Below are 23,780 nucleotides of genomic sequence, written 5' to 3' on the forward strand. Positions count from 1 at the left end.
GAGAGAGAGAGAGAGAGAGAGAGAGAGAGAGAGAGAGAGAGAGAGAGAAAGTTCCCTGAAAAATGGGACTACCGCGAAACCGTGTTCTCGTCGGGAAGAGGATAGGGAATTAAACGGCCTTCGAACGCGGGCCAAATAATTGATGCACGTCAATTAGATTTGTCAGGCCAATCGTCGTAATTAAATCAACAGGAACGCGAGGCATGAACACGTACATATAACTGTCGACGGTTACATACGCGTACGCGTGCACACCCCCCACGCGCGTGTACATATACGTATCTTCGCGTACGACTATCTGTATCTAGGGACCGTAATAGGAGAGAGTCCACGGCGTAAAATTTAAATTTCTCCGTCACCGGACATCGATAATCGCGTTGATTCGTCGAAACCGCCGACAATTCATGCCGCACTTTTCCGGTAACGGTTAACTATTCCGCTGATTCCGGTTAAGTGACGCAGCCATTATCAATCATGATCAATTATCGCTCACTGAATGCATTTAGAATAGGTGACGAATGAGAGTCGAACAATTTTCCTTTTTCGAAATCAATCTACTTCTGCTAAAAAAATTCCGTGAGGGATGAGAATTTCATCTACGCAGGGTCGTCCAAAACTCATAACGCGTGACATGGTGAAGCTCAGCTAAATCCGTCTGAAAAATCATGGCTTAGATCAGACATTTTGTATCGTATCATATCAAACTACGAAGGCCTTGCTGTAAAATGGAGCTGTCAAAAGAGGGAAAATAACGGAAATTGATGCTGGTAATTTAATATGAAAGATTTCGAGATAAGCTGTCTTTATTCAAAATACCTATTATTTATTTAAATAATTAATCGTAGATATTTTTCGAATTACTACAGAGATTCACTGAAAGGATTGATAAGAAGCTCGACTCGTATCGTCGTAAAGGAAAAAAAAAGTAGAAGTTTAGGTATTGATGAAATATGAGAACGCGCTCGCGTTTCTCGTCGACGTGTGTAACGCAACAGGTTTCTTCGCTTATTTTCGTAGCGCTGCAAGTCGGGGCGCAAGAGTGATATCGTGTAATATAACTCAAAACACCCTCACGCTGTGCCGTCTCGTTACATTCGGGAGGATGGAACTGGTCCACCGAGCGCTCGTATATTTAATCGGTCACGGTTGTTCAACGGTTTATTCACGAATTAATCAACGTGACAACAAGGCTGCAATAAATTTGCGTTTCTGCAACGAAGAAATCCGCGGCGCTTAATCACTCTTCCTACGCAGTGAGAAGCTCGTTAACGCAGAAATATTTCTTGGTACATACACGCATCATGACACTTTTCTTGAGCGATTGCCAATTCGGTCTTGGCAATGTTAACAATATTACAATTTATGTACTTTGTTGATTTAATGCTTCTTTCGATCTTCATCAAGGGGGATTTATACTTGCGCTTATACGAGCGCAAATCCATCGATATGCGATTTCTATTATTACAATTTAGAAATCATTGCTCGTAGTTCGCGGCGTAGAATCTTGCCGGCAGGATTCTTCGGTATGGCATCGACAAATTGCACTCCGCCGTACAGCCATTTTTGCGGTGACAGTTGCTCTGCAAGATAAATTGAATTGCTCGGTTAATGTATGTACAGGGTCGTCGCTCGGCTTGCGTTTACTATTAAAATGTCAAGACGGGGCGGAATATTTCCACGGTCTCTCGCTGCGGCATGTATTTAAATTACAGAGACAGCGGGGATAACTAACAATTTTGCTGATCACAGTATTTAACATTATCACAATGCAATGTCGCTAATAATGCCTTTAATAATGTAACGCAATGTTAAATGCTGCTATTATATCATGCGCTCATTTCTATGCACCGTGTTTTGCTCACACATTTAAAGTATGCGACAACGCATTTGTACCGAGTTATCCTTGCAAATAATTAATTAAATTTATAATTTTTGATTAAGACTCCATGTATTTTTTTATCTGCTTTGAAGTATCTTTTTGTTTCTTATTTTTAAGTGTAAAAAATCTAGAACTAAAAATTCACTGTGATGAAAAGTCAAACGAGTATGACTTATGAAAAGAACAAAACAACGCGCACCTGTGTCCGAGATTTCTTCATAGTCAGAATTTTTAAATGAATGATGTCTTTATGAATCTTTGCGAGGGATGCCAAAGAATCTCAGGCTGAGTGATAACTTACTTTTAACGAGTTCCTGTAGGTCTTGGGCGGTGATCTTGGCGCCGGGTTGCTTCACTACGAAAGCCACGGGAACCTCCCCGCTACGTTCGTCAGGTTTGCCGGCAACCGCGGCGTCTTTTACTTCGGGATGCGATAATAGGACGGTCTCGATCTCCGACGGCGAAACTTGATAGCCTTTGTACTTGATCAGCTCCTTGACGCGGTCGATCACGTGCAGCTTGTTTTTGTCGTCGAAGTAGCCGATGTCGCCGGTGTGAAGCCATCCGTCCTGGTCAATGGTCTGCCTGGTCGCCTCGGGGTTGTTCCAGTAACCCAGCATCACTTGCTCACCCAGGTAACAGATCTCGCCCACCTGACCAGCCTCCAGCGTCTCTTGTGTCTCGAGATCAACCACTTTGCCGAGAAAACCAGGCATGAGCAATCCGGATCCTGGAACCTCGAACGCATCGTCGTCGTCGTCGCGCCCGCTTAAACCGCTCACTACCGACAACTCCGTCATGCCGTAGCCGTTGCGAACGCATTTCACGCCGATGCGAGTCTTCACCGCGGCTATGATCTGCGAAGAAAAAGATGAGATAAGTTGCTTTGCATCTCACCATTGTTTTTGAATTAGTTGTGCCACCATTGAACTTTTAATTCAATTAGTCTAATTAATCAATGCAAAAAAATTAACATTAACAATTTGTAAAGTAATTATCTGAGGATGTCACACATTAATGTTATCTTATAGTATTACTTTTCAAAATCTGTCACAAGTTGATTTATTTAATTAATAAATTTAATAAATCTTATAAGAAGAATTATTTTTAACTATTATTACAGAAATAGAATTTAGCAATATGAATTTTGTTCAAAGAATTAACGTATATATACGGGATTCTTTCTCTTGTTTTCAGTACTCCTTTTATCCGGCCGCAATTGTTTCTCAATCATGCGGGAAACAAAAGCAACGATATCCAACTAGAAAGCGGCATTCGGAGGACATTTAAGTTCAGAGGCGTGTTTGGTTTTCGAAACTTTAAGAGCCCTTCCCTCGCCCTGTCCGCCGATAAGAGATCAGTTTCGCATTTTCCGAAAGACTCGCGATTGCGAACTCGCGAGAGAGTGCGGCCTTTTATTTTCTTCTCCTCCTACTCCTCCTTAGCGAGACTCCGCGAACCGGTTAAACAAAAACGAACGCGATAAAGTTACTCCCCGGGCCGTGTCTAGTGAAAATGCGACGACTCTTCGAGACTTCCTCTCGCGGTCCTTCGTTCGATCCTCTCACCGCAGCCGCGCGGCATCGAGGACTCACTTCGGCACTTAGTCCCGCCGATGGCTGCTTTTCTTGCCGTGATAACTTGGCCGAGAAGGGCTCGGTAAGTAGGGAGGGGAGGGGGGGGAACGACAAACTTCACGATGACAGAAGAAAACTTACGTCCTTCGCAACCGGCGCCGCTCCGCAGATGAGTTCTCTCACGCTGCGAAAGTCGTACTTCTCCACCAGCGGGTGTTTCGCCAGGAACGTCAGGATCGGCGGCACGAGCGGCAGATGGGTGATCCTGTGCTCCTGCACCAGGGTCAGGAAGAGTTTCGGCTCGAAGGCGGGCATCACGATCACGGTGCAGCTCGTATAAATACCGAGTATCGTCGTGCTCATCGCGTAGCCGTGATAAAACGGCAACACCATCAGTATTCTATCACCCTTTTTTATATCCAAGTACTCGGGCTTGCTGCGTTTTCAAATCATATTTAAATTACAAAATCAGATTCTTGACCGTGTTTTCAAGCGAGGAAATGGCACATTATCTTTTTGGACGATTGTACACGCACAGTGTTGCGATTCAATTATAAAGTTAAAATTAGCATTAACATATATTACGGTTAAAGGTAGCTTTTACAAAATGCTACTTTTGAAGTAATGGTATGGTGTTATATTTTGTGTTAAATTTAAATACCTACTGAGAAACTAAATGTTCAACGCATTTTTAATTAAATACAATACACATCAGTTTTATCGCTTGAAAATATATTAACTAATGGATGTATGTAAAACTTACCTTATTTTCGTGAAAAACGCCATTATATTTTTATGAGATAGCGTTACTCCTTTCGGCAACCCCGTGGTTCCGCTCGAACATAGAATAGTCAACGGATGCCGACTGGCGTCACCGATATCTGCGGCTTTATATCTCATGTAGTCTACACTTGGTTCGTTATTTAAGATATTCGTCAACGTACGGACGTTTGCCGTGAGCGGTTGATCGTCCAATTCTATTAGTTCCACTTTCCAGGATAATTTTGGTAGCATTTTGACGAAAAGATTTTCGGTGCGCCGAGATACAAAAATAATGCGTGGCTTTGCAATACTTAATACGTGTTGGAATTCATCTAACAATAAACACTTAAAATCAATTGGCGTTTAAGCTGAGCAGATGTTGCATGGATAACTACTTACATTATACTTTAGGTATATACTAAAAGTGAATTAAAGTTACTTGTTGATATAACATAAACCTCACTTCGGAAATCATTGTTTCGTGATTACTTTTGCAAGAAAATTTAGACAATATGTACATATACATATATATGTATGCGTTAATATTAAATAGTAATTCTTTTACTTACATTCCGTATACATTGGATTGTACGGTGCTACTATAGCGCCGAGATAAAAGCTCGCGCAAGCTGGTATTAACCAATTCAATCGATTTTCAGTTGCGATGCCAATTCTGTCCCCGATTTTTATCCCGTATTTTTGTAAAAAGTTCGCAAACTTCACGCTTTTCTCGAGCAGTTCGCTATATGTCATCCGATTGCCGGTTGGTCCGTCTATCTATAAAGAAATAATATCTCTTTACAATTGTCGATACAAGATATTCTACATCAGAAAGAAAAAATATCCCGTTTATGATTTACTTCATGCGTTAAATGAGTATCTTTTAAAACACACGGTATAATGTATATTGTAAAAAAGCAGTTATATTCGAAAATTTTATACTAAAATTTAACTACAAATATATTTTGTTTAGTTTAAAAAAATTGTAACGTTTAATAATATATAGCTACAAAAAAATACATTATTTTTTATAATTGTGAGATATAGTATATCCCAGATAGCACACATACAGGATGACGTCTAAAGACGTCTTTTATTGACGTCATTAAGACGTTATTAATACGTCATTTGACGTCACTCTGCTACCTGGAATGTATAATTGATTAAATATCGCCGCGCTTTTTTCAACGACGAATATTATTATTATAAAAAAAAAATCTTTCAAGTTTCTAGTACTTGGAGCTTAAAAGGGAATTAACATAAAAATTTGACGTGAACAGGTTAGGTTAGGTCGAGGACCAATCGTTATAAGCGATGCATAATCGCATAATGCGACAGGAAAAATTCAGAGATAGAATTCGCGAATTTCACCTCCGGCTAGCGCGCCGATGGAGTTACAAAAAAACTTTCGTTGTTTTGGCACGCTCCGTTATTACATCGCCAAATTTCGCAGGCGATCGGCTCGTAAATTGGCAATTGCTACCACGCGTTTCGTAATCACGGTATGTATGTACATACTGCATAAACACGATCGCCATTCTGGCGCAACTTGTCGAGTATGACTTTTCCCACAGATACGTTCGGCGTTGGCTGTTCCAGACGACGCTCGTGTATCTTCCCCATTTTTGCAACAATGTAGAATTCGTCTGACAAGCGGTGATGTCTCTCTACCTGCAGTTACCTACCTTAAAAAAAAAGATAAATATATATATTTTTATCCAAAAAATTTAAACATATTCTTAATATTAAATATTGAACTAATTAGTGCAGAATATAACATTTATCTAAAATTCCTACTGTTCTTAAATTGGAAAATAAGAGCACTATAATTTTAAATTAATATGTATAAATTAATATTAAAAATGTAATTAAAAGATTAATTGTAAAGACCTTCATGGATTGTTCATTTAAAATTTCTATTGAAGCTAAATCGATTATGAATATTTCATTAAAATTAATACAATCTAGATTCTTTGTTAAAGTAAAAGCTGAATAACAAAATTAATTATTCATTTCCATTGCATAAATTTATTCGTTTTGTAGCGAATCGAACGATTATCGTCAGCGCGCCAAGTTACGATCGATAATACAGGAAGATTACCGCGAGAGGCGCGAGATCGCGCCACGGTCGCGCGCTTCGCTCGGCGGCGAGCGGCGACGCCGGCTCGGCGGGCTCGTCGGTGAATGACGCCGTTTGATTTCGCGGCTCGAATTTTTGGAGAATATTCGCAAATTGGCGTTAACAGGTATCTAATCTTACATTGAACGCCTTTTTCATTATCTATTACATCCTCCTGGCGTAAAAGCGCACGTCTCGCGCGCCGATTTCGATAGGATTGGCGCGGATCACGGTTTCATGGAAAATCGCTGCTCTCGCGTCGCCATTATCACGGTTTCGTTTTGCGTTTCTTTCCAGAATCCGGATATTGAAACGAGACGAAAGCGGCCCGGATACGAGAACGGGGAATTATCTACGCGGAGATGAGAAAACGGAAGGACGGGGGGGGGGGGGGGACGAGATAACCAGGATGGGGATTGCCGCTGCGGTGAGTTATGAAGTGATACTTATTCGATACTTTTTCGATATTATTTATTGATATTTGTTACGCCGCGCCGCGCCGTTGTTGTAAGTGGCACTGAGATTTCGTGACCACACAACTTCGCTTGAGCGCGATTATGGGCGTGCAATATACTTTGAATGTGCTGGCGTCACGAAAAAACCGAGAAAAATGCTATCTCGCAATTTTATAGTAAACGCAATTATAAAAGTTTATGAAGACCGTGCATGAATATGTCTCATTTCCGTATCATACTTCTAATTTTATATTTCAATTATATACGTTCTCACAAACGAATATCTACTAAAATTACAAATTATTTTCTGTATATAATTTTATGTATGTCTCCCAATCTTTCTAAAGAATTTTTTAAATCTTAAACTGAAGTACTTTTTAAAATTTTAAATAATTAGATTTGTCTTTTACAAGATGTTACATCAGAATAAATTTATTAATATAATTAGCTTTTTAATAACACTGCTTGGATTAATTGTAATAACTAAGAAGGAATAATTAATTAAAACGATTAGAGATATGATACAATATATTTTTTGAGAATTAAACAAAATTTAATATCAGCATTGAAACAATATTATACATTACGCGATTGAGGGAGCGACGTCATAAAAGTCCGGCGAACGTTCTATTTCCATTAGAATGTATGGCATGGTGTTCCTCCGGCATTCAGCTGGATGTCCTTGGATATACAGGGCGGAGGGATAGATGGGAATGCGTTCTCCCCGGGGTTTATACGTAGGAGGGGGATGCAGAGGCGTGCCATGAGTTCCACGCTGTGGCCATAATCGTGAAGAAAAAGTACGGAAAATTCTTAAATACCATCGTTCAAGTTTCTCTGTTTCCTACGACGTTCCAAGATACAATATTATTTTTTGTGCCTCGGCAAGCTTATACCTCCTCTGATAATTCCGCGCACGACATAGCTAGAGATGCGCGATGGTAACGATTGAATAAGGATGAATGTCGCTTTCATAACGTGCGTGATTTACATAAATTAAAATTTTTACAAGTAAAACTGTGCAAACTGCGAAATTAAAATTAGAATGTGGACTAAGTCCACGTAATTTATAGAATTTACTTTGTATATGATTTTATGTTAAAAATGAAACAAATTATGAATTTAGTTCTGAATAGCTCGTATATACAATGTCTTAAAATTAATTATTTTATTTCCATTTTTTACAAATTTTACAAACAGATAAATAAGAATATACAATTGCTGTTTACTTTAATCCAAGATTTTTATATAATTAAGCTTGGAATATTATATGCCTAATAAATGTCTAAATTGCAAATTTTTCTAGTTTTCTAGTTTTGCGAATTTTTTCTCTCTCAATCGCATTTTTCACTACTATTGATCAAAGTTTCCTTTGAAATTACAGCAACTTCTTGGCGTACATTGTTTTTCTTAAAGAGAAGATTTATATCAATAACTTAGCAATTCTAAAGGGTTTAAAAAATAATGTACGCGCGAAGAAATTGTTGATATTAGCTGAAAATTTGATCACAGTAATGTGCTTGAGAGAATTTGCGAGCACAGTTTAGATATACAATTATTTATTAAAATAATATTCCTTACGATTAGGTCAAAATTTAAGATTGAAATAAATAGGAGCAATTTATAAATTGTATTCTTATTCATTGATTCAGAATTAATAAGCAATAAAAATGGAGCAATTAAGTTTGCGACATTTTGTAGAATGCTGTGGTTAAGGGCACTTTAAGTTTTGCTAGGCACTTTTTGAACTTGTAAGTAAGTACTTTTCAATCTAATATCTTAAAAATTCTTGCGCTGAAAGAAAATTAAGATCTTTAGCAAGAATCTGCTCTTTAAACAACATTAATTTGCAATTGACTTTCACTGAACTTTAATTTTTGATTTTGTCGGGAGATCTCTGATTTTCGTACACTGAAAAATAAATAAATAGATGAAATGAATGAAAGAGAAAGAATAGCACGCACCCCGGTATGACTAGATTGCGAGCAAACCGACTTTCGGCGTTCCCCGCGGCATATCCACCGTATCCGCGGGAATGCCTGCGACGGTGTGCATCCGGTATCCAGCCGTTCGTCTTCGGGTATTCGCGCGGAGTGGTCAGGGAGACAGGGGACGACTACGGGCGGGGATGCGTTCTCGGGAATCGCTGAAGTGCTGGGGAATCGCTCTTCGGGGTTAGTCTAGTCGTCGACGTCGTGGACGAGGTCCCGTGGGAGGTCCTAGAGGGATGTTAAGGAAGCTTTGGGACGCTACACGGAGGAGGGGGTGGGTGGTCGAGGGCGCGTGCCACTCCGATTGTAGCGGCCATACTAGGACACTGGAGCCACATACCTACAATTCTTGGCCTCATGCGACATGCCTAGACACCCCGGGAATACTTACGATCTTCCGAGGTTGAAGAGATTGAATGCGAGAATGAGAGAGAATCCTACTACGTGAGAATCTCTGTTACTTTTCGTTCCTCTCTTCACGCATCGTAATTATATTTAAAAAAAAACTTGCTGCAAATTTCATACGGTCTTATCAGTTTATATCTTTCTGCGTCTTTCTTCTTGAGTTTATTTCTGAACCCAAGTGAAACTGAAACATAATCTGCCCGATCTCTGTAAGCTGATTATAATAATGCACACGTCGGACTACGATGGTTAGTTTTTTTAACTTTAATCTCTTTAAATCCATTCTCTCTGTGATAAAACATAAATTAGTTGGCTTTAAGAATACTTTCATTCGTAAAGTAAGAAAAAAAAAACAGTATTGTGATTCTTAATGCAACTACTAAAGGTAGTGACATATATCAAAAAGTTATAATAAAGTTATTAATAAGTATGTACCTCGTAATTTTGTCTGAGAAGAAGTTGATTTTAAACCCATGAAAGAATACCGCGTTCTGTTATATTTTCAATAACATGATATATAACGTGATTTACTTTAAAATTTCATTCAAAACATATCATCATGTAGTTAAATAAGCTCAGGAAATTTTACATGGAAAGTCGATTGAAGAGTCGGAGAGTCGCGGTGAATTTTTCTATCGAAAATATGCGGATGATCGGCGTAAATCCCTTTCAAAGATGACACGCCGATAATATAAGAACAATCATCCGGATCTTCTCGTCGAGCGAATATTCTCGTGAAATCTTATCGGCGTGAAAGTGTCTCGCGATTAATCGAGACGTAATAAATGCGACGAGCGCAAAACGGGGTGAGGTCCGTCTGAGCGACTGCCGATATCATTTCGAGATTCCTCATTAGAACACACTCGACTTCCGCCAGAAGCAGCGCGCGCCGCGCGCCGTCGCTCTCCAGAATCGAGCGATTTCGCAGGCTGCTGCTTGCCGCGTTGAACGTAAGGCCGCGACTTAACGGAATTAACGACAGGCTACGCGCTCGGAGGACGCTTTGAGGGCGGCCGCGAGCGAGCGGCAGGGCTGCGGGGGGCGGCCCGGGGGTGGATTTTGATAACATGTGACTTTATCTCGAATTCCCCGGCGCGCAGGTAGTCTGTTTACTTAAGATAATGGCGAGGCGGAGTGCTTGGGCGTGGATAGAAGCTTGGCGGAGCGGAGGCAAAGGGATATTTCACCAGGCAATGTTGAGTCTCCGCGAGCGAGCGAGCGAGCGAACGGGTAAGACCGGAGGTATAAGAGCAGAGAGGAACGGGATGGAAGGATGAAAGGGGATGAAGTTGAAGGTTGGAAGCGCGGGAGGATGGAGAGGGACGGCACACGCTCGAGGTGGCGAAGAGACGTAAGGGTGCTAGAGCGGAGGGACAGGAGGGCCGGGGGGCTGACGGCGAGCGAGATTCTCTCTCGGTGAGGCTACAAGAACTTCATTTTCCGAGCCATTACGCCCCGTACCACTGCGACCGTCCTGGAAACCCCCTTTACCCCCTTAAATTAATTTATATCGAAATTTTAAATGACACTCATCGGCCCGAGCAATAAATAACGTCGCCGCGACCGCCTGCGGGGTTGCAAGCTACCTTCCCTCTTCCACATCGTTTTCCGTGTCCTCTTTGTCGTTTTTTTTTTTTTCAACGAGAATCGCCGTCACGTTGGTAGATCCTTCTGTCTACAAAATTCACCGGCGAAATAGCGTGAAGATGTATCACGAAAAATCTTGGTTACGACGCACTTGAAACTCATGTCAACCATCCCCGGACATAGCTTACATGCATGCGAACTAGCTGCACTAAAGTGAGTCTAGATTATATTAGTCAGAACACTACATCGCTTTTTTTTAGTTTTTCGTTGTAATATAAATTATTTATACTTGTTTTAGAAAGTGTTGTGCTTTACTTTTACTTAAAAAATATAGCAGTGTAATATGAAAAACTTTAGGAATATCGTTCGTTGATCAAACAGAATCTATCTTACATTTCAAAATTATTTTTTTAATATTTTTATGTTCTTTGGTTAAAGTTCAAATGGGTACTCATTTATAGAAATATTGCATAAATTACAACGTAAACTGTAGGTGTACATGTTTTAAATGCAAAATTCTCTCAAATAAATACTAAAAAAATTTCTTTCTTTTTATCAGAATTTATTTCATATAAGTCACAAAAATTAATAATTGTAACGAAAATGTGAATTTACAAAATAATATCTTGCTATATAGGTACGTTATTTTACTCGAAACTTTATAGAAAAAAATAAAGTTACACAGGGCTTGCAACTGATTTTACTCGCTACAAATTAAAAGCAGCACATATCACCGTTTTACGCGCAAGTCGTTTGACCGTCGATAAAACACGAAGTACATTCCGCGTCGAAATCGCTGTGACGCGAAATATCGTCGGAACCGCGAGAGAGTATAGTACAGGTAAAGTGCTCGTTCGGGCGTGCGGAAAATCGGCGATAACTCGGCAGTACTTTGCGCTGACACTACGACATATTATAATGGGCCCCTTTTATAATAATCGCCGTGACGTTTTGCACAATTGGTTCTTCTGCAGAACCGGTTTGCGTGCAGAAACGTTACGCGCGCTCCACCGTTTTCCGGCTCGCCTAGTTTTGTTAACGCGGAATTTAGTTCGAAAACCACAACTGGGATCATTATTTCTAACGTGGAATCGTAACGCGGTATGATTTTTCGTCTGAAGAAATGCCGTTCAAGTGGTGGTGTAAAACAAGGATAGAACAAGCAAATAGCGCTAATAGCGCGCTCCCCGAATCCAGCCAATGTCATTTTAATAACAAATCTGAAATTATCCGGGTATTAAATAATAATAATAAGTAACATTCGTATAACTCTCTTGATATTCTGCAACTATATTACGTGATCGTTGATTTTTTGCAACACCATTTACATTCATGAGCTAAGAGCTACTCTGTACTAGATTTTGCATAATATCGTTAAATTTTCGTTACCAAGTCATTTTTTCTGTCGGATATTAATAATAATTCCGCGGTGAAAAATATCGTCTCGCCGGCGATGTAATATCATCGATTTGCATTGTCACGTACCAACTCGATCGATTTCTCGCGGAGATTCGCAAATGTTTGAAGAGGTCCACGCGATTTTCTGTCGCCGACGTTAACAATCCGCTTTACTTTGGCACGATTGCGTTTACCTGTCCGATGTTTGCGCATAATTATCTTTCACGAACGGCGAAGAGCGATGAGATCGCTTTGGATGCTCAGATGATTGAGAAAGTGTTAATGATGCAAAATATTGACTGCGTTTGATATTCAAGGTATATAGAATGCACTACATATATTAGTTGTAGGCCTTGTAGTTATAAACGCAGAAAAACAATCTGGGCAACTAGCTTGAAAATATTCATTACTTTCCAGATTCATAACGTAAAAGTTAAAATCTTAAATGATTTTTAATGAGATCGATGATAACAATCATTTAATATGAGATCTATGATTAATACAATAAGATTTTATCGATTAAGACATAAACTCTTATTACGAACCGAACAGGTAATGCACACATAATATTTAACATATAATGTATATTTGCTTGGTAATCACCTGAAAATATCAGTCTGTATGTAATAACCACTCTATGTAATTAAATTATGCAATGTATTTTGTATATTTTGGCCAGTAAAGCTCAAGTTAAGAGGTTCAACGGAAAACAAGTACATAATTTATAGGCACTAGAGCAAGAACAATATAATTGTGCAATTAATTAACCGGTACATTCATTTTCGGTATGTATGTCATGTTTTTAAGTAATCAGATAACAACTGTTCATTAACATTTAATTGCTCAAAACAAGAATATATTTTAGCTCGTTTAAAACCTATAGCACACAATTTATTTTAGAGTCTTTTCACCGCAAAAAGTTTTACCACGTTTTCGAGACTCATATCTGTTTCTACGAACTATCGAAAATTTTTATCCTTCGTCGAAAAGCCGGACACAAGATCGTGTTCGTAAAGTTTGATCAAGGGATATTTTCAATCTGTCTTCCACGCGATTACTCGGAGAACGCAAGCGCGCGACATGATGTTCGAAAATTATGACTGAAAGCGAGAAGTGTTTTTCGAGTAGGAAATCGTTGCACTTATGCGAAGTGCATTCTAGCGAGATGGGAGAATCTTGTCAGATGAAATTTTGTAATCGCATTATGGGAGTGCTCGTCCGTTCTCGCTCCGAGGCGTACGTCGACAATGCGACGTTTTCAAAGTCGATAATTACATCGTGCTTTTATTCCGATGAATAATGTTCGTTGCGAAAATAATTTAAAAAATATCAATGTACTCGGCTTGCGTATTCTTGGTGAAACAGTGATGGATACGTATCCCTGTCTATTTTGCGAAACACATTTAAATTGCTGAGATATTAATTGATATTCACGCTTTTCTATATGATGCACATATATTAGTATTTATTGAATAATAGTGATTAAGGAGTGAATGCAGCATTCGATGACGGATTCTTGTGGGTGATTCGAATCATAATAAGTTTACGAAAACTATGAATCGCATCTCAATGAAACGCATATCTAAATTATTAATGTTGAATCTCGATTTGAGCAAAACTATAAAAAACTCTGTCTCTTTCAAATAAAGTAAATCAGTTGAATTTAGAACAAACCAGAAGGAAAAGCGAATAAAAATAATTTGGTAATATTTGCAGAAACAAATGTACTATAAATTCTAAGTATGTAGTTCTTTTTTTTTTAATAACAAAGTGCTATACCTACGAGAATAGATTCACGAATGTTTTCGTAATTGAAAATTAATATGAATAACAAATCAAGTTAGAAAAAAATGCCATTTACGGTCAGCTGGAGCTTGATAGCTTAATAATATTTTCTATGTGTATTTAATGCACATATTTCCATCCTGATGAACTATGCGCCGATTATTTATTTATCGGTCTTAAAACATAGCTTCCGTTGGAACGGCAAAATCTCTTCTCTCTAATTAAATTAATAATCGATTTAACTTTGATGCTCATAAGCATTCTACTTAAATCACTGCAAAGAATTTATTGCAAAAAACATTACCTCAGTCAGGGTTCGAACCTGGGACTTCTCTCAATCCGTACATGCTTCAGTCGAATTGGTAAGATTACCCGTCGCGGATTGAGGAAGGTTCCAGATTCGAACCCTGACTGAGGTGATATTTTTCGCAATAAATTCTTTGCAGTGATTTAAGTAGAATGCTTATGAGCATTAAAATTAAATTGATTATTGATTTAATTAAACGGAAGGGATTTTATTGTTCCAACGGAAGCTGTGTTTTAAGATCGACAAATAATCGGCGCGCAGTTTACTAGGTTGGAAATATGTGTATATTAAATACACACAGAAAATATTATTAGGCTATCGAGATCCAACTCCATAAGTGGCATTTTCTTTTAATTTGATTTGTATATCATGATAGTCATGTTATTCTTAATATTTAATATGAATAATTTATCGATATCACATTGGACATCGGACAATCGAAAAGTAATATTGTTCGTATTTTCTATACGATTTTCTACGATTTCTTATACATGAAATATAAACTTATATAAAATTTCAATGTCATGAGACTTTAAGAAATTAAAGCTTTTTGGGGGGGAATTCACAACCCAAAATTTTGTACACCAATGCCGATTTTTGGCATTGCTGTAAAACACTGCCGACATTTTCGTACACTGCCGACAATGCTTAGTCAATACCTACAATGCCGTCAATCCTATATATAAATAATATAAAATTAAGGCAATGCCATGCAATTATGAACACTGTCGCGTACTGCCCATTATTATACGTCAATGCCACCTCTATCAAGTTAACCCCCCCACTATTGCAAAAAAATCCGCACTTATTAAAAAATTTAGTGCTATTTATGTGCTGTTGCTCTAGTCCGGATTTTGTTGCTCAAGCCGTTTAGCAGGAAACGGCGATCGAAATGGGGGGGGGGCAGCTTGTCGCCATAATAAAAAACCTATATAGAGTGCTCAAATCCAAAAAACAAATACACCAGAATTTGTTGCTTTTTTGTTGCTCCAAGATAGCGTGAAAACATTTTTGAAATATAACGTTTTTTTAGAAAATACGGTAGGGGAGACCGGGGCTAACTCGACACCGGGGCAAACTTGACACTAGGCTTTTTGGCAATTTAAATCTATCGTAGAAACTTGCCTTTCCTATTGTAAATGCGTCTTTATGTGCCAGTATTATCAACGGAATTTGGTAACATTCTGAGTTATAGTGTAATTTTTAACGCGACATAAGCGTTTTTGATAGTGAAAAGTAATTTTTTTGATCTCTCGAAAATGGTCTACTCTTTCATCGAGCTTTCGGGCAAAACTAAGCGACGTACAGCAAAATTTTCTTAAGCAATTTTGTACCTGAAGGAACGCTCTTTAAATGTGTACCATTAAATTTGTTTGAAAATTTTAATTAATTGTTGAAAATTGCCTTTAAAAAAATTGTGTCGAGTTAGCCCCGGTCTCCCCTACGTAAGTATATCCGAATACTTAACAGACAGCACTATATTGACTACATCTTAAACAACATTATATTTCCAAAATATTTTTACACTATCTTAAAGCAACAAAATAGTAACAAATTCTGGTATAAACATTTATTCGATTTGAGCACTTTATATATTTTTTTTCGCATGGTGAGGGGTCAGCTTGACACAGAGATTCTAGCCCCACCACATACTAAAAAACACATATAGAGTGCTCAAATTTAAAAAAACAATACACCAAAATTTGTTGCTTTAAGATAGCGTAAACAAATTTTCAAAATATAAGGTTCTATAAACAATGCCACTAATAAATACTGCATCTTCGACCTTTATCTACAACTTCGATGGCTAAAAACTAAGTAAAAGAATTTGTTGCTTGGCTCTTTTTGGTTTTAAAGTATTCTATGGACCGTGCCCTATTAGAATATGCAACTTACGATTTTGTTGCTCGCCCCTAACTGCAAGTAAACAAATTATTTATCTCCGCGTCGACCGTTATCTGCGACTTTGATGGCTAAAAACTAAGTAAAGGAATCTGTTGATCGGCTCTTTTTGGTCTTAAAACTATAAAGTAAAAGAATCTTTTACTTATTGTTAGTTTTTAGCCATCACAGTCGTAGATAACGAGATAACGGCCGACGCGGAAATAAATAATTTGTTTATTTGCAGTTAGGGGCGAGCAACAAAATCGTAAGTTGCATATTCTGATAGGGCACGGTCCATAGAATATTTTAAGACAAAAAAGAGCTAAGCAACAAGTTCTTTTACTTAGTTTTTAGCCATCGAAGTTGTAGATAACGGTCGACGCGGAGATAAATAATTTGTTTATTTGCAGTTAGGGGTGAGCAACAAAATCGTAAGTTGCATATTCTGGTAGGGCACGTTCCATAGAATATTTAAATAACAAAAAGACCCGAGCAACAAATTCCTTTACTTAGTTTTTAGCCATCGAAGTCGTAGATAACGATCGACGAGGAGATAAATAATTTGTTTATTTGCAGTTAGGGGCGAGCAACAAAATCGTAAGTTGCATATTTTGATAGGGCACGGTCCATAGAATATTTTAAGACCAAAAAGAGCTGAGCAACAAGTTTTTTTACTTAGTTTTTAGCCATCAAAGTCGTAGATAACGGTCGAAGATGCAGTATTTATTAGTGGCATTGTTTACAGAACCTTATATTTCAAAAACTTGTTTACGCTATCTTAAAGCAACAAAAAAGCAACAAATTTTGGTGTATTGTTTTTTTTTTTTTTATTTGAGCACTCTATGAGTTTTTTAGTATGTGGTGGGGCTAGAATCTGTGTCAAGCTGGCCTCCCATGCAAAAAAAAAATATATAGAGTGCTCAAATCGAATAAACGTTTATACCAGAATTTGTTGCTATTTTGTTGCTTTAAGATAGCGTAAAAACATTTTGGAAATATAACGTTGTTTAAGATGTAGTCAACATAGTGCTATCTATTAGGTATTCGGATATATGTATTTTCTAAAAAAACGTAGGGGGCGTCCACTGCCGTACTGCCGAGTCAATGCCGGATAAAATTCGGACACTGCCTTAGCAATGCTATGCAATACCTCCTGCACTGCCACTGCCACATGTCATTATTACCACTCCCCAACCATTGACGACAATGCCGTCAATATTATAGGCCACTGCTTACTTTTTTCAGTCCACTGCCGAAATTTTGTACACCAATGCCGGCTGTGAATTTCCCCCCAAAGCTTTTATATTTTATGTTACTTTATTTTATTCTACTTTATATTGTAATTTTTTAATTTACAATATATTGTATGTTTTACAATATATTGTAAAATTTTAATTTACAATATCTTTAAACCTTAATCTTAAAATTTGATTAGGTAGGAAATGTCATATCTTTGATTTCGAGAAAAAAAATAGGATTCAATATTACGTGATGCAATTTATTGCGTCAAACAGCACGAATATAAACAAAATACAAATAGTTTCATGGTGTTAAAGACAATGTAAGGAAAATTATTTGACTGTTATATTAATCTTTTTTCTGAATTTTATATTCTGTTTTATACATACATATATTGTTATTTTTTACGCCATTATAGCGCATTTTTATTATCTATTCACTATAAATAAACATTTTTGTGCAATATACAATATACTCGATAAGAATACAAGTTTATAATAAATTTTCTGATAACGGAATGTTATCAAAAAGTAAAAAATTTTTTTAATTTTAGTAAAAAAAATATGCAATAAAGAAAATTTGAGTTTTAAAGAATATAGGAAAATGTGATTTATCTTCATATATGTATTTCACGATAAAGCTATTTGACCATTGACTATAGTTACTACATAGTTACGATTTACGACGTATGATATAGGACCTTAAATATAGGATGATTTTATGAGATATAGAATATTTTTCTGACTTCAATATTACATGTTTGCAAGCCTTTATCAAACTGATAACAAGTTATCTGTTGAAATCTATCTATTGAATCTATTTAAAGAATTTGTATATGGGGTAAAAAACGCAAAAAGGAGAGGAAGAGAGAAAGGTAATGCTATTACAAAACAACTAAGTGTAAGAAATAAAACTTGAAATTTGAAAAGACAGAGAAACGATATATAAATTTATTTAAATTTTCATATGTTATCTTGATTTCAATAAGAAACAAGAAATCATGAGGTTTGTTACGTATTATTGTTGTTTAAAGTGTAAAATGTCACGTACGATATAGAATTTTATCTTTTTTGAAATGTGTTTGCAAAGAAGTCAGGCTTTCTATTTAATCTTCTTAAGAGTAACAAAAATGTGACGGGATTTTTTTTTATTTCTAAACCTTCAGCAAAGAGAAACTAAAAAAAAAAATACTTAATGGAAGTTTGTCGTAAGAATTATATTATACGTTATGTAAAATTCTTTAATTATGTGTAAAAAGTAATAAATAAACTTTAATATGATTGATCGTCAAATTTTATATTTTGAACTTAGAAGTTACAAAACTTTAAATTTATCATGATTCAAAAGTTGCATTAAAAAATTTAATACCTCGAAATCATAATTACGGAATCCTGCCTTGAAACTTTACTAATATCCATGCCTTAGATAATATTAATTTGTCAACCGATCAAAATAGATTTATTCGCTTTGTGACACTTTGCTGCTGAACAATAGAATGAATAGATCTATTTTTTTCTGAGTCATGGCCATGCGTTACACATGACTCGGACGATTTATGTTAAGCATAAGCATGGAAAATTTTGAAATAACAACAAATATTCGCGTATTTTTTTGTATTTAGACAAAATAATTTCTTAATCATTAAAATAAAATTAAATATGCTAGTAAAATTTGATCAAACATGTTGGAAAGTCTTTTTGTTCTATTATAGCAGAAAGGCTACATTATTATTGCTGTAGCAATAGTGAACATTAAAATAAGATGTGTTTTAAATTATTGATGTTCACGTGATTATGATGTGTTTAATTATTTATAAAATGCTTCTATTTTATAGATATGTAATTTGATGTATTTCATAAATGTTTTGTTTGCTGCAATTTGCTTTTATTTGTTGTACTTTGGTAGATAATGTCTGGATATTTTACATTTGCATAAACTTTCTTTGTTTCATGCTATAAATTTATTATTATGAAATTATTTCTGAATAAAAATAAAATAATAATTAGCGTAGGATTTTCTTACCAGTTGCTGGGCTCTTGCTAGTCGTGAAGGTCAGGCGAGTTCTCTTTTTTTATACAACAGTACAAATTTATCGCTTGAGCGGTTTTATTGATATCGAAATGGTTAGGTTATGTTTTATCACACAGCTCTTTTTATCACAAACTTGCGCGTACAAAGTGTTAATGTAGTTATGACTAAAAAATATTAAATAAGAATAACGCAGCGCTTCATCGAGAGATTGTGTGACAGACTAGCGTCGTGTCTTTTGTGAGCAGACGCACTGAAAGCGAGTGTCGCGCGCTGTGAGATTATCTCATACTATTCGTCAGGGTCAATTGTCGCATACTTTATATCGTGTATCCGGTTGTCGCGCTGGTGGGAGAAACTCACTCCACTCGAATCAGAAATTATCGCATCGAACTTTGAAATATAAATATCTTTTTTTTATGTATAAGCAATTTTCTTACGTTCGCACGCGATGACTATGCGTATTTAGCGATGCATTTTCTTGGAGCACATATGTCTGAAACATTAATAATAATATACGATTGATTTACTTGTTCTTACTTAGAAAATTATGCTCGATAAGCATTCCTCCTTTCTGAATTTTTACAGGAATAACATATGCACCAGCGATAATATGTGTAATCAATTATATTTTACGATGCTATTATACTATAAAAGTATCGGACTTTGTGCAAATATATCACATATGTAACAATCCGTTCGGTATATATAAATCGTCCACTTGTCTAACAATGCATTTTGAATAGTAATGTTATAGCCAACAAAATTCCTTTTTTACATCTTTGCACAAATATTTAGACATTAATATAAAAAACGGAAGTTTTTCGCAATAATTTATTTTTAGATACAACTATCTTTCTATTTTCATTCTGTAATGCAATGTAGAACTTGCTCAAAAAATTGTTTTTTGAGATTGACTTCATGACATTAAAACCAAGATTTCATAAATAATTCATAGACTTACGATCACAATCTAGTAATAATTTTTCAACGTTGTTTTTACATCGCGTACAAATGTACGATCGATACAATTATGTTGTTGATACAAATAAAAAATAAATATGTTATTTTTAATGATTTATATTATATTAGTGTTATCAGATATATTATTTTTCAACATGTTATTTTTTTTATTATAAAACCATTTATAACACATATTAAACAATAATAAAGTTAATACGTAAAAATTATTTTGAAAAATTTGATTACTTCAGTGTCGTGAGGTCAATCTTAATTAAAAGACAATTATTGTGTATTATACAATGTAAATGATTTTTATTTCGTCTGATATTAAAACAGCGAACTGAGGGAAGATATTATATTCCAGCGTCTGGAGAGAACTCTACGAATATTACATTGTTCCGCGAACACGGTGTCTAATTGGGGAAAGCATTGCTACTTTAAATTCAAGATATTAAAGACGTTATATATGCCGACAGTAACGAGCGCATATTTACATATTAACTAAAAAATCTGTCCGAGTTAATATGCAAGAACTTATGTCGCAAAGGTTCAGCGTAACGTAATCTGCTTTCGCAAACTGAATTTTCCTACCGTCTGTGACTCTGGTCATGAGAGCTGCCTATTAATCTTTTTTAATAATTTAGTTCTTATGTTAGATTTCGATAACAATTTATGTTAAAATTGCACTTGTGCTTTTCGGCCGCTTTTTTAATTTTTAATGTGTGTTTTGTTTGTACATATTTCTAACAATTTGAAAATGAATATCAAGTGCCGATTGCTGCTCAAAGGAGATAATTTGAATAAGTTTATAAGTATAAGCGTGATACAAATATAATGAAGGGACAATTTATAATTGAGTACGGTTTTATGACAAAAAAATTACACGTTAAATAATATCTGATAACACTAATATAATATAAATCATTAACTCTTAGCTGGCACACTTCACCAGAATCACATAGCTGGCACTCTGGGACCGTTTCAGACCCCACCACTAAAATGCTTGCTGAGAGAAAGCTAATGATTTTTTTTACTTAAAAAAATTCCAAGATAGTCTTCGAATGTTGTTTTAACAAATGTCATAGGTTATTTTGATAAAATGTAATATTAAGTATGAAAAAAATTGAAGAACGTAAAAGAAAACGAAAAAATTGTTTTTACTAAAAAATTCATAACTTTTCTATTTTAACTCTTCCATTTTTTAGTACCATTTTCGTACTATAGGGAGGCTTAAATTAGAGCTGAACTAGGCTGGGGCGTTTGATACCCCACAGTACCAGCTAAGGGTTAAAAATAACATATTTATTTTTTATTTGTATCAACAATATAATTGTATCAATCGTACATTTGTATGTACGCGATATAAAAGCAACGTTGAAAAATTATTACTAGATTGTGATTGTAAGTTCTATGAATTATTTATGAAATCTTGGCACGGAAAAAAAAGGATTTGCTACTATACGGACGACTAACATTTTTTTGCTGCGAGAACTAATTAATTTTGCAATAATAGTAAAACCTTTTGCTATTAAACCTTTTGCTGCAATAGCAAAGTTCAGCAAAAAAAACTGTTGGCTATTGCAACAAAATGTTTTCCTATTATTGCAAAATTAATATGCTCTCGCAGTAAAAAATGTTAGTTGTCTCATATTTAACAAATAGATATGCTGTTACAGCAAAATATTTTTTTTCCGTGGGTTAGTCTTATTTTTACTTTGACTGCTGTCGCCTACAATACACACATAATTCGATCGCAAATTGAGGCTAATAAGCGTTGACATTGAAATATCATAGATCAAGGCCTACTCAATCGCTTATCGACTCTACATGGCAGTCGTTGTCGTTGCGTCGAATTAAAGACGAAGAATCATGCCGGTCGGTTTTATTGCCTGAAATCTCAACCCCTCAACGTCGGGTGAACAACCGACCCTGCAGTATAACCGGGGGTCGAAAGAGCGCACTTGAACGGTACTGTTGTAAAGTTAAAAGCATTGTTCCACCATGCTGGCCGTCCTTTAGAGGAAAGATACACTCGACTGTGAGATAGAAGACGAGGGGGTCGAAACCGGCACACGTTCCAGCAATGAATTGCATTTTTCTCGGCGAATTCTTCGCATACGTACATACGAATTACGCGGGAATGACGGGCGCTTTCGGTACTTTTCGGCCGGATTTTTGTCGTTAAAGCGTTTTCCATTTCGCATCACGTTGCCAACGGGAGAATCTCGAAGTGCGCATGGTAGACAATGCAAATGTTTCTACTTTGTTACAATGTTTTTATGTCATAATGCAATTTTTTATCAATTTTTATAAATTTGCCTTTAAAATGTTTTCCATATTTTTCCTGGCATATTTTATAATATGCCAGAAAGTAATGTCGTTGTTAGATAAAAAAATAATGTATCGTATTATATTAAACTATTACGTAATGTAATGTAAAATAGGTAGAACGAAAGTAAGGTAGAATGCAATGTACTCTGAGTGAAATGGTTAATTGAAACGAATGGATATTCTGGCGCTGAATAAAATTTTAGGTCATAAAAAATTAACGAATACATTTTAAGCCCATAATGGCACATTAAAATCCTTTGTCCTTTTAATGGGCCAATCAATGTAGATAGAGAGAGAAAGAGAGAGAGGGGGGCGAGGGGGAAAGAGATAGAAAGGGGGAGGGGGAGAGAGAAAGGAAGAGTAAAATAATAATATCTTAACTTTCGCATATTTAAAAGAGGAAAAAATGAACGCAAAGCATTACATGTATCTTTTCTGTCTGCATACTTATCGTTATTTTATCTCAGATATAAATAACGTATCTACATATCTGTTTAAACCAGACACTATTCGTTAACTAAGAAAATAACGTTGAGAAAATATTTTAAAATTATAACGGGTGTTTCTAGTCATTGTATTGTCCGCTGCGTGGAAGCTCGCTACTCAAACAGAATGTTCCACGATTTTACATACATTTCAACTCGATTAGCTTCGCGGCAGCGTATCGGTCTCATAACGGGTCGTTGGCATCGATGACAAAGTTTTCGGGGTTGCATTAGCATTCGTTCCCTCGCTGGCGGCGACGGTGGCGGCGGCGGCGGATGCCTGGGCTCGTGTGTAAACTCGGTGCCCGGAGGGCTTGCTTTGTTACAAGCCGCAGACCTCTGATACCGTGGCATACTTCATCGCCGAGTATTTCGAATACTCTTGGCATGATGTAGTTACACGCCCGACCTGGGGAAGATCACATTCTCCAGTTCCGGGCCCGGAGCTTAACTCCACAGTCTTAAACCCCCGCCGCTGAGCGTTCTGGCGGACTTATTCAGGCATCCCCTTCGAAATGGCCGAGCTCGTGCACGGCAGGAGAGAGAGAGAGAGAGAGAGAGAGAGAGAGAGAGAGAGAGAGAGAG

The 23,780-nt window shown here is 36.5% G+C and overlaps 1 protein-coding gene across 3 annotated transcripts; it reads right to left on the reverse strand.

Moving 5' to 3' along the window:
- Positions 1 to 785: 785 nt before the first annotated feature.
- Positions 786 to 19,710, reverse strand: LOC112457230 (4-coumarate--CoA ligase 1-like). 3 transcript variants are annotated; one of them, XM_025020173.1, is made up of 7 exons: positions 19,411 to 19,710; positions 5,737 to 5,889; positions 4,788 to 4,995; positions 4,220 to 4,550; positions 3,598 to 3,892; positions 2,181 to 2,736; positions 786 to 1,580 (listed from the first exon to the last, which is right to left on the reverse strand). In XM_025020173.1, exons 2-7 carry the CDS (start codon positions 5,839 to 5,841, stop codon positions 1,462 to 1,464), a joined length of 1,614 nt encoding a protein of 537 aa, XP_024875941.1. In that variant the 5' UTR covers positions 5,842 to 5,889; positions 19,411 to 19,710; the 3' UTR covers positions 786 to 1,461. The 3 variants fall into 3 exon arrangements, with proteins under 3 accessions (XP_024875941.1, XP_024875934.1, XP_024875926.1); XM_025020166.1 differs by having other exon boundaries at positions 5,737 to 5,899; XM_025020158.1 differs by having other exon boundaries at positions 5,737 to 5,903.
- Between the last annotated feature and the right edge of the window lie 4,070 nt (positions 19,711 to 23,780).

The sequence above is a fragment of the Temnothorax curvispinosus genome, unplaced genomic scaffold (assembly GCF_003070985.1).
Source record: "Temnothorax curvispinosus isolate PA1 unplaced genomic scaffold, ASM307098v1 QBEX01000740.1, whole genome shotgun sequence".
NCBI classification, from domain to species: domain Eukaryota; kingdom Metazoa; phylum Arthropoda; class Insecta; order Hymenoptera; family Formicidae; genus Temnothorax; species Temnothorax curvispinosus.

What these genes read in the sequence shown, in the direction of transcription:
- LOC112457230 (XM_025020173.1), bottom strand. Translation starts at nt 5,841, where the DNA reads ATGGGGAAGATACACGAGCGTCGTCTGGAACAGCCAACGCCGAACGTA. An exon ending in CAATCCAATGTATACGGAAT is followed by an intron (nt 4,551 to 4,787) that starts GTAAGTAAAAGA and finishes GTTTATTGTTAG; the next exon opens with ATGAATTCCAACACGTATTA. An exon ending in CGGCGCCGGTTGCGAAGGAC is followed by an intron (nt 2,737 to 3,597) that starts GTAAGTTTTCTT and finishes TTTTCTTCGCAG; the next exon opens with ATCATAGCCGCGGTGAAGAC.